This window comes from Hippocampus bargibanti, linkage group LG03 (genome assembly GCF_051943395.1).
Source record: "Hippocampus bargibanti isolate YZ-2025 linkage group LG03, ASM5194339v1, whole genome shotgun sequence".
Taxonomy (NCBI): domain Eukaryota; kingdom Metazoa; phylum Chordata; class Actinopteri; order Syngnathiformes; family Syngnathidae; genus Hippocampus; species Hippocampus bargibanti.
In genome coordinates, this window is record NC_142736.1 from 12,001,709 (window position 1) to 12,014,208 (window position 12,500).

At 40.2% G+C, this 12,500-nt stretch overlaps 1 protein-coding gene across 1 annotated transcript in view; it reads left to right on the forward strand.

Moving 5' to 3' along the window:
• The window catches only part of igdcc3 (immunoglobulin superfamily, DCC subclass, member 3), an 83,593-nt gene that overhangs the window by 4,974 nt on the left and 66,119 nt on the right, over positions 1 to 12,500 (forward strand). The window contains exon 2 of the mRNA XM_088991982.1: positions 110 to 415. Coding sequence (XP_088848108.1) covers positions 110 to 415 — 306 coding nt within the window. The remainder of the gene's footprint in view (positions 1 to 109; positions 416 to 12,500) is intronic.

The window sequence follows — 12,500 nt, forward strand, 5'->3', positions numbered from 1 at the left end:
TTTCATTCAAAAAGTATCATGCATGCACTATACTATCCTTTGATTTCTGTCCCTTTCTTTTCATGAAATTGAACAGGGTGCATTGTGATCTTTGCTTGTGTTCGTCCAGGTGTGTGGTGCGATGCAGAGCTCTCCTTCACCCTCGAGCCAAGTGACATCATCGCAGTGCAAGAGCAGCCACTCATGCTGCATTGCCAGGTGGATGGTATCCCCCCTATCACAACTCAATGGAGGCACAACAGCCTGCTCTTAACTCAAGACCAGTCTCACACCATTTTCATCAATGGCTCTCTCCTCATTGGCCACTTCGTCAAAACCAAATCGGACAACACGTCAGATGAAGGGGACTATGAGTGCATGGCCCAGAATTGTTTTGGGCTGGTGGTGAGCCGTAAGGCGCGCGTCCAAGCAGCCAGTAAGTTTTATGTTTTGTTGTCTTCCACTGCAGGGAATTGCAAACAGAGGGACATTCCACTCAGTCCATCAACATTTACACACACAAAACAAACTAATCAAAAACAAACAAAAAAAGACAGAAATAGAATGATGACAGAAATGCAACTTTCACCATCATAACACTTTCAAGACTTTAGTTTGTTATCATGTCATTGTGTATCGGATTCTAGCAATGTCTATTTTCAACTGAATACAATCTTGTACTTGGAACAGAGACATTTCTATGTATAAATAATTTTCTTTCGTTGATACAAACAATAAAATTTGACCAGTATGTCCCACCACTGTAGAAGACAATGTCACAAATTGCATTAGATGACTACTACAACTACGACTACGACTACTATTCCAACTACTACTACTACTACTACTACTACTATAATAATAATAATAATAATAATATTAATTATTATTATTATTATTATTATTATTATTGTTGTTATTATTATTATTACAAAATGTATAATAGCATTGGTAAAAGACAAGAAATGTACTATTTGTTATTTGTCATGTTACCGTGTCGAGGGATGTAAAGGATTAGGAATCAAAGGAGGCGGGGAGGCGAGTGTGCTTTGAGGCGAGTGTGCTTTCAAATAAAATACCGGTAATAAGAGAATGAAAAGCAAATACGATGCTTTGCAATAATCACAATGAAAATAAAGTTGCAATAAAAAAATAAGGTCAAAAGCAACAAACAAGGACCATGAATAAACAGAGGGCTCAAAGCAAACACAAACCACAACTAGGACAATTACAATGAACTGAAAAGGACCAAGCGAATATTTTTTTTACTCAGGGTCTGTTGAATGTAGCAAATAGTTGCAAACAGTTGATAAGACGTTCTTCAGACATTCCCAAATCAGTGTGAGGATCGTCATAGATGGTCAGGTGCTACTTCCTCCGAGTTAGTTATAGAATTATGAAGCCAAAATAGAAGATTAGCTTTTATTTGTTTATTTGTTTATTTTTATTTTATTTTTACAATTTTGAACTTCATGAAAACAAAAGTAAAAATTTGAATGGTTATTTTCAAAGCTTGTAATTATCTTTCAATTGATTCCACATTGTTCAACAATGTAATAGCAAGAAAAACAAAAATGTTTATTGGAAGATTAAAGCGCAACCAACGTCACTTTTTTGTTTTTTAACTGACATCAGAAAAACGTTTTATAACAGCTAAAATAGCCAAAACATACAGTATAATATTTTTATTCAAATGCAAAAAAACACCAATAAAAATGACTTAAAGTGTCCAAAATCTGCAAAAAATTGAGCTGCGAATTGGGCATTTTCAGAAAGTCCCGCCCCCAGTTCGTGACGTCACGCCAAGACGTCTTGCATTGCTGGAGAATAAAAACAATGGCTTCAGATTCGGATAATATGCTTTCTTGTTACACATCCAGTTATGAATATGATTCAAATAGTTCTGAAGAGGAAGGCATACATGTTTGCAATCGATTAAATAATTTATTCTGTGTCATTTTGAGGCAAACGGGCGGGGGGGAATGTCTCACCCAAAAAAAGCCAAGAAAATGGCCACCGAGCTGTAAGGAATGAGTCAGCCCGTATCCACAGGCTGATAAATTCCTTCCATGGAGATTGGACTCCCTCTGCTGGCGGCTTTTGGGTGTAACACAAGGTTTTCTAAAAAAAAAACAGTACAGCAAAATACATTGACGTGATGGAAAGACGCTACAATGCGTCCTTTTTACGGTCAGGAGGCGGTCCTTTTCTGACGTCACGTCCGGACCAACTCAAAAACAAGACTTCCTGAATGTTCAGCGCGAGTCTTAAAACGTAAAATATAGCTATATGCGGTGGAATCTTATACACAACTTGTCCGGAGACGTCGGTTGTCCTTTAAGTTCATTGTTGTTTGGTTGCTGCTGTGTGTCTGGAGGTCTTTTTCAGGATAATCAATAGTATTTGTTCTTCCCTTTATACTTAATGTTATGAAAGCTATGATTATGAAATTTCCCCATTATCAGGAATCATATGTGCATGTGGGATGTTTCGAACAACCCAGTTTATGTCAAAATCGGCAAAGAATTCAACAACCTTTGGACTTAATGGAGCCAAGCAGTTACCTCAGCACACTAGAGTTGAAGAGATTGCCTGGGGCTTCAAGAGGGTGCCTCAGTATCCACGTCTCGAACCACCCAAGGCAAGCTCTAGTGTAGGGGTAGGCCACTCCGGCCCTCGAGAGCCGCACCCCCGCTTGTTTTAGAAGGCCCCCTCTTTTAGCACACCTCATTGAAATATTTTAATATGTGCATGATGAGTTATCAGATGCTGCTCCTTTAGGCATTAGAATTCAGGATTAACACGCCCTCATGCTGAAGTGTCTTCATGTTGCTTTGCAAGCACCATGATCTTGAAGCAGCTGTGCAGAACACTTACTGGCAGTTAGGACCCAAAAAATCTTGACATATCTTCATTTAAAAGGTTCACACAACATGCTTTGTGACTTTGACAACTATTAAGTCCAGGTTTTGATATATTATGCCGTACAGCGCATTCACACTGATAATTTAGAGCCAATTTAGAGACACTGCATTCTTCCATCTATTGCTGAGCTGAGAGACTCTGAACACATTTGCTCGGTATGTCTTCGGTAAGAGAGATAGACAAAGGATCACAGAATCCTACTGATTCGCAAGCCCTCTTTCTCGGTAGCACAGTACTGTGTTGTTGTAACCAAACAGTCATTTATATTCAATGAAACGGGGATCTTATGGTAGACATCTCCCAAGTCCAAGGTCCTTCTGAACATCAGAGAACACATCCAACCTTTGAAGGCCTTGAAGACTTTGTTGTAAACTTCATCTGGTCCCCCATGGCTCGCCAGAGCGAGTCACTGATTTGTTTGCCTATGGTATTAAGCCTTCCAAGTGAGCCTTCCATTTTTTTGTGCCTGTAATGGGCAGCATTTCCACAGCCCCGCTTAATTCAGCAGAAAGGTTGGTGCTGTTGGACAGTCTGCGGCTGGATGGATGCATGGCTTGAGGAGCCCGGAATGAGAAGAAAGGAGTGTCAGCGCAGAGCGTCGATGCGTATGCGGAACTGTCGCGGCTTGAAATTGAAGCACATTTACGTGGGACAGGAGATGTGAGACGGTCTCTTTTTGGCAATGGATGCTACAGCTTTGTGTTTGCTTTCAGAATTTATCATGTCGCAGATGATCCTCTCCTCTGCTTCATACAACAAAGAGGGTGGTGTGTTATTTTCATTCTCTATGTGCTTTATTTTGATGGTTTCTCCTGATCTGTTTCGTGTTGCATTGCTGTAGTCATCCATCCATCCATCCATCCATCCATCCATCCATCCATCCATCCATCCATCCATCCATCCATCCAAAACTTCAAGCGCAATTATTTTTTCTTCCAGCCTCTGAAACATACTGTACTAACAATACTACTTCACTCAAGAATATGCTGAATTACCAGATTTGACAAAGTTCCCCCATTGCAGAACTCCTATCTGACATGAATATGTGTAAATGTAGGACTGAAATCTTTCCCATATTGGAGAATACACCCTCGAGTGTATGATATTTTATGAGATGACCATCAGTTAATATATCCCGCTCACAATCCTAAAAATCAGATAAGATCAGGCTTAATATTTACTGGATTATTTATATTTGGGATCAAATTTAAGGAACATTTGCAGAAGTTCTGTGTCTATCTCAGCGGCTCCTCTGTTATACCGGTTTAGTCTAAGTCTTGCTGGGTTTAATGTTTTCAACCGAAGAGCTTGAATAAGTGATTCTCAGACAAAGATCGCTAACGAGTGTTTGTTTCTTTCTCTCTTCTTAGTCTTTGTGAATGCTGATGTTCTTTTTGTGGAATGAGGTAATTTGCTGTGTTACACTCCCTCCTTCAACAGAGCTCTGACTTGTACCACTGCGATGCAATGGCTTGTGTGAAGCCTCTTTATGGCCCTCCCGTTGGATAAAACGTCTGTCTTACACTCCACACTGGCTCCTTCCATTAATTTTACTTTTTATTAGCTTGACAGTCATTTGTGTGAGCTCACAGTCAGGGGCTTGTGCAGGGCGGACTCCCCATTGCCCCTCTCAATCGCCATCAGCTCATGAAACATTTCTGGCCTGAAATGTTATCTCTTTGATGGTAAGTTTCTCTTGCCGGCCTCTCGCTAACTTTCACCGCAAATTCTAAGTCCTTTCACATCGGCCTTGACTCTGAAAGCTTTTCATCATTTCAAAGAATGACAAGCTTGGTACAGTGGACTTAGCCAGGGTCTCTTCCCCCTCCCCCACTGCACACCAGCATCACCAGGCAACACTCCACAAAAGCCCCCCTGCCCCCTGTTACGAAATAGCTTTTAGCATCAATTGAAATGACTTTCTTTTGTATATATGCCTGAAATTAATTGGAAAGAGTCGACACGTTTTCAGGACATTCGGTTTGTAATGTATAGAGGTAACAGCTGTGCTCGGTTAAAGCAAAATACATTGAAAAGCCATCATTTAAAAGTCATAAAAGATAAATCATGGACAAAAACATAAATGTATCCAAATCGTACAGATGATACTGCTCCAGAGCCCACAGCTAGTGGTGTTATAAATCAATTTGTGATGATAGCTCCCACCTTTAAAATCCAAAATGCGTGCTTTACTACATCTCTAATGGTAGACTTCTGAGTAAGACCCAGATGAAAAAGAGACATCAATCAAGGGTGAAATAGGAGAAGCGAGAGGCCGCTCGTAAAACTGTCTCTTATTGTATTCCTGCCCCTGCTCGGTGAAAATAAAACTTTTGTGTGAATAAATGTTGGAAGCACGAAGAGTTGAGAGGAGCAATGTGAGCAGCTTTGTCAGAGGCTGAAATGTTTCATGATACTGCATGGTGGAAGGAGCAGCATTCACCGCAGTGCAAGAAGTGAGAGTGATTTATAGAGTACTCATGCACACATGTGCATGTGTACGTGCATCTCGAGTGTCGATTGGTAGCTGGCTATTACCCTTCGACCTTCCTGTTTCAACCTCTTTCATGGCTTCCTGCTGGGGTGAACGGTGAAGCGCCATCCCAACCTCTCTGTGCAGCTCCCTTTGTTCTCTGAGCCAAGCTCCACCCTCCCCGCACCCCCTTTCTACCAATGCTCCTTTCTGCTAACTCATAGCTCGAGATGAGCCAACCAAATGCCACCTAAGCCTGTGATGACATTTAAACATAAGTGGCTGCGTTTGATTTCCAAATCCTCGCAATACATCCCAATTCTTGGCTTTGAAAATTAGGCGAAATATTAGCCTCATTTGTCGGTCAGCATCTGGTTTGTAAATACAATGGTTAAAAAGATTACATTTGAACATTTAAATAATAATGAATACATTAAATGTGGATTTTAACTCTCTGCCATTGACCATGTTGCCCTTTTCCCTTTCAGAATCTTTTCCACATGCGCATTCTGTTTAAGAAGCTGAACTTTGGCACTCTTTAGTCATTTCTTGAGGCGGAGACATGAGCTGAAGTTGAAGCAATACTGTTTTCCCCTTACACTTGGTGGTGAGCAGCTCCCCATCTGTATGTTACTGTGTAGAAGCAAGTTGGGAAACATGCGATTTATATCTGTACCCAGGAGACTTGACCTCACCTGTGTAATTACATATGTTTCTAGGTAATTACTGAATGGCTGGAAGGAAGATGTGTGATTTGAACAAGGTGGGAAAATGGAATAAATTACATGTATATGGTCACAAAACGTCTTATGATGGAGATTGGCAACTGTCTTAGAGCAGAGTTTTAGTATTTATCGTAGTTTAAAAAAATATGACATGCGTCTTCCAATCTCAAATTCATAATCATCATAGATTATAATATAATGTGATTGAACACATTTTGTGAAGAACAAAAAATGCAATTCTACTTTATTTTATTGCGTTGAACAGGAGTAACTAAATCTGGTAATAAAGAGAGCCCTATCAACCCTGTTTTCGATGTCGCCCTATCTATCTATCTATCTATCTATCTATCTATCTATCTATCTATCTATCTATCTATCTATCTATCTATCTATCTATCTATCTATCTATCTATCTATCTATCTATCTATCTATCTATCTATCTATCTATTCATCCATCCATTCATCCATCCATCCATCCATCCATCCATCCACCCAATCCATCCATCCATCCATCCATCCATCCATCCATCCATCCATCCATCCATCCATCCAGAGAGAGAGAGAGAGAGAGAGAGAGAGAGAGAGAGAGAGAGAGAGAGAGAGAGAGAGAGAGAGAGAGAGAGAGAGAGAGAGAGAGAGAGAGAGAGAGAGAGAGAGAGAGAGAGACCACGGAGGATCCGTTCCAGGAAAGTGAATGAAGAAGAGTGCAGGCGAGGTATGCTTTTTGGTCATGATTTCAGGTCTTGTTTGGAACACTTTTATACAAGCGAAAGTGCAGGCGAATAAATAGAACACACAGAACTTACTAATTGCAGGGGGGGGGGACAACACAGCATGTTCAATAGCTATCATTCTGGAATCAAGGTGTGCTCAACATTATAAATGATCCGCTTCACCTCCTCGCATGTCTCACGTACAACGACAAAATCAGCACCCATACTACTTTTAAATGTGCCATTCTTTTGTTTTTTTTCTTCCCTCTGTTCTTTTTTTCCTCTAGCATGCAAATCAGATTTTTTCTCAATGGCTAGTGTCTCTTATAAACAAATTGGTCCAATGTTATGTATACTGTATATGACTTCCGCGAAGTAGTGTAGCATTCACTAATATTCTCTCGAACATTATTCAACACCTGATTCGAGAATTGCTGAATGAAATTATTTCTCACCAATAAAATTATATTTTCAAGTCCAAAGCGCACCAAATCCAGCAGACATTTAAACAGCTTCTTCCCCCAAGCCATTAACTCTTTGAACTCTTTCAACAGTAGCCAAAATGGAACTGTATAGTGCCACTTAGCAGTTTTTTTTTTGACGACGATACTAGTGCAGCGTGTTCTACCGGAAACAAATTCCTTGTGTGTTCTACATACTTGGCAATAAAGATGATTCTGATTCTGATTCTGAAGTCAGGTAAAATTTGAACAATAATTAATTTTTAACATTGGAACGGTAGTGCAGAGAGGTTGTGATGTTTTCAAAAAATGGGTGAGGATTCTTCTTAATATGAAAAAAACACAAATATAACAATATTTGGCACAAAATTGTTATGGCACTTTCATCTTGAACTCAGCTGACAGACCTTCGTGCCATGCATTAGACACATTTGCAAGTGGAAAGCCACAACAAATTTTGGTTAGCGCAGAGCTGACTTGAGGGCCGGACGGGCTACTGTGTGGAATAGAATGGGAACCCTGGGGCTCTAAAAATATCCACCGGTGCACACACCATCACTTGGCCAGTCAAGCCACTAAACTAGATGATCTAGAGATGAGACAGTTGGGAGAAACAAAAAGGGTGTTAAGTCTTTCTCATTGTGCTAATGCAAACATACATTATACATTATGTACAATATTTTAAAAAAGTGTAAAGACAATGGAGAACTTCTTTCTGTATTACACAGAAATAAAAAAGTAAAATATAAAAAGCACAAGGTAATCAATACATATCTCAAAATGCAATTTAAAAATAGCACAATTTGAGCATACTCACAATCACGTTTGAAAAAATAAAACAACTCATTCCTCTCGGATAGACTTCAACTTTCAAATGTTGGCTTAAAAGGGAAATGTGTTGTCTTGAACTGGAATATATTTGCAAAGTTGACAAAACACATCAAGTCAATGAAGTCAAATCCATCACAAAGACAAAGTCGCCATTCATAAACGTCTGTTTTGAAATTCAAGTTTAATGTTGGCATTGGACTGTTGTCTGAACTGCAAAGAGGCACTTTGTTCATAAAACATGCGTTGGTCCCCTCGCCTCTGGACCACCCTTGCTATTCTCAACCAAACAAATGAAAAGGGGGCCTGAAATTCCTTTAGTCTGGTTTTAGTCTGATTTTAGTCTGGTTTTAAGTCTCATGGGAGGAGCTCTTCATTAATACAGTGCAAAGGTGAAAGAAGGGAGAGCAGAGGTCAAGTCACTGGCTCCATAAGGCTGACCAAATGCTGAAGTATCAGTTTACGATCTTTGGTAAACGACGAGGTGGTTTAGTCTGTTTGTCTGTTTGCCTATTCCAGTCCTGTGTCTGCATCTAAGATTGCTGATTTGTCTACATAACAGTTTGTGGTGCCATTGCAGTAATCCATTCTCTACAGAATCAGAATTGAGAAGAAACATAAACGTGAGTTGTGGTCAATCGGTTGAGCATACAAATGAGTCAACATGGAGGTTAAATGCATGAAGGCAGTCTATTTTTCCGTCTCTTGGATTCACTGAATCAAGGCTTGCCCAGCATTCTCATTGCTTCCGCAAATCTACTTTTCTTTGGTATAGATTTCAGATAACGTAAAATGGACAAAAGCAAAAAGATGGATGGGAAGTCTGGTTCAGTGACCTTCCTTCATTAATAAGTATTGAGTTCCACATCTAATATGTCAAAATTTAAACATATGACAGCCACAAACTAATAGTAAAGCAATGAAGATGAGAAATCACAATTATTGCAAGTAACATTTAGCATGTTCTGATCATTAATGATCTCTAAAGACCGCCGGGATGCTGACTTTGTAAGTTAGCCACTGTTGCGATAAATAACATAGGCACGAGTACCAAAATAGGCCATTGCAAACTCGACAGAATCTATCATCGAAAAAGCAAAATACTTATGATTACTAGTTGGTTCCCAGGACAAAACATGATTTATTGATTTTTGTTTAATTGTTGAAATGGGTGGGCTCCTGAGGCCAGTTGTTTCTTTTGTTCATGGTGGTGATCATTTAGGCAGCCTCTCCTCTTTGTGCCTCAGCTGCCACTCTTCCCGTGTTTGTGTGTCGTTACCTCTGGGAGCAGAGCGGAGCCTATTGTTGCTGGTGAACTATGGGGCAGCTGAGTGGCTGGGAACAAGCAGAGGCTCTGGGGATGTGCAGTCTGTGGTGGCTCTGCTGTGTGAAGGTGGCCCGAGTGTTTGTTCTCAAGACAAAATCAGCTCTCTGAGACTGCGGCCCCTTTTGTTGTGACTGAGTCGGGGTGGGTGTGTTTCTCATTGCACCCTTCTCTCTCTGTTTCTGCGTTGACTTAGAAACGTAAGGGTCAAATTTGCTGGGAGGGAGCTGGTTGATGGAGAGGAGGAGTGTAGCTGGGAAAGGCTGACCTTTGTGCTTGCAGTACAGCAGAGTCACACAACCCCCTTCTTTATCTATTAGGGCTCCCTTCCTCCATCGGTCAGCTTCCTTCTCATTCTCCAGTAGAGGCCTACTCGTTGCCTGATCGCCCTTGGGCACTGACAGTGACCTTGGCGTTGGCAGTGAATGAAGGTGGCCCAAACCTACAACGAACACAGAACTTCAACCATGACTCAAACAATCGTCACAGAAGCAAATAAGGTCACGTTCTCTCTCCAAGCAGAAACATTTAAATAACACCCTGTGTCTTTTGTTTGTCTCTCCGTCGAGCCGGAGGTACAGCTTATTTTAACAAAGGAATTTGTGTTACATTCTTTGCAGTGAGTTTGTGTACCAGAATGCTATAAAAATTATAAGGGTGGTACATGTGACAGACAAAGCCAACTACAATTTTGTTATTCAATAATAGCATAACTTAGACTCTAAATGGCAACCCGATTCATTGTGGAAATTGAAATGTAAATCCCAAGTTACATGTTTAAGTTAAGTGGACCTGTATTTTGCAAATATACAATGTTATGTTTGGAGGGTCCATCATGATGATATGCAGAGATGGGCATTCCTTTTGTGGGTCAGAACGGTACACCTGTTAGACTTGGTCGCATTCCCATTTTTGGGGATGATGATGACATTTCTTGAAAAGAAAAGTCCAGACGAAGCAAGGACGGAAATGGCATTTTGTCCACCCTAGTGATTGTCTGTAACCGGGTCAAGTAGCGACAGAGGCCCATTTCACAAACGACTGACAGAAACACGCCCAGTGTGGCTTGGGTGTGCAATCCGCCAATACACCACTTCAGAGTAGACTGTGTGAAATATCACGATGCACCGTGTTTCTACGGGGGAGGGAGTGACTTCACTTTGGTTCAAGCAGACAAGAGGAGGAGGACTCATCCTCCATCATAAATAGTTGAGACATCGCCAGTGCGTCTGGTGGCCGATGGCGGTTGTGTTGGCAGCTAAGTGCAATGTTGACACTGAAGGAGTTGTCAACAATTCAATCCACCCGGTTAAGAATGCAGGCTATGTTGTATGCTTCTCAGTCTCTTCCCACACTTTGTGTGTGTACGTGTTTGTGGGTGTGTGTGTCTGTGTGTGTGTGTGTGTGTGTGTGTGTGTGTGTGTGTGTGTGTGCGTGTGTGTGCGTGTTCGTGTGTGTGTGTGTGTGTGTGTGTGTGTGCGTGTTTGTGTGTGTGTGTGTGTGTGTGCGTGTGTCTGTGTCTGTGCGTGTGTGTGTGTTTGACTTTATTTGGTTGCATTTGCTTATTCATGCACATGCCCACAGTGTGGTCTGTGCAATGCTTTTTTATGCTGACATGGAGTGGGTAAAACTTTAAAACTTCATATCAGCCTACCATATTTCCCCGTTATAAGGCACACCTCAAGCCTTCAATTTATTCTTCCAAAGATGGCCATGGGCCTTATAACCCGGTGCACCTTATACTGTATATGGAATGAACTGATAAAATAAACTTTACATTATTTATTTTGTGATTACAGTTGAACAAGGTTGTCATATTGTGAATATAGACATTAATGCGTGAACAACAATGAGTTATTATGCTATTGTTTTGAGCTATTGTTTTGGTTGTTATTGTTATTGTTATTGTTATTGTTATTGTTATTGTTATTCACACAATTATAAGTGTTATTATATTGTGATTGCACTTGAGTTTAATTTACTGTAACAGCATCAGAATATTTTTTTATGTGTTTACTGAGTGGAAAAGTTCCCTTCCATTAAAATAAAATGTATTATTATTATATGATATGGATATTATATGATCCACCATATGTTATATAGTTCTATTGTTAAAAGATAAACTGTGGCATGAAAATACTAATACTATACCTTGGAGAAAATAATCAAACAGGTGTTTATTAATATTGGGAATGAATGGAGTTGTCAGAAAGCGCATATGTCATTCATTGAAGGTGTGCCTTGGATTGGATTGGATTGGATTGGATTTGCCTTTATTAGTCTCGCAGTGGAGAAATTATAATATTATAATGGTATGTGTAGTGGGGAAAATATGGTAGTCGGGCAAAATAGGCTAAGGACAAAAATTGCAGTGGATTGATTCAGACATTGCACTGGTCACTCAACCATGACTACTGCTTTGGGAATGTGCCTGTGGAGCACAGAGAGGTTTGGGTGGACTTATTCATTAAAAACAACATCCCATTACCTGGCTAACACTGCTGTAAAGAGGATTTTTTTAAATTGCCATCCTATGGCCAAAGAGGACCACTTTGGCCCATGCACCCTTTGACAAGCTGCTCTTCGAAACATATCCCGATGTATGTACATACTTCATCGACAGAGGGCAGTTTGAAAAAGAGAAACAACAGTAGGATGAACACAAACAAAAAAAAGAATAAAATACTTTTTTGTGTTCATAATGAAATGTTTGTGTGTGAAATGGTCCATATTGTTTCAAAATAAATTGTGGCATGAATCTAGGTATCCCATCATAATTAACAGACTATTTAAGGACTTCCCTGCCGACAACTGACAGTTACATAAACAGCATTACTCACGATCGTGTCACCAAGCGCTTCATTTTCTTGACATTCCTTGATGCTTCTGCCACATAGCTTTTGCCTTTTTGGTTCATTGTATTTTGTTTCTTGGAAGTATTCTTCTGTGTATTGGATTCTCTTGTCCTTTGAGCTGACAAACAATTTACTGTATGTGTATCTCTTTTCTTGCCTTTTGCATGCACTTTTTGTTTATTCTCACGTTTTCCTTGTTCTTCTTTCACTAGCATC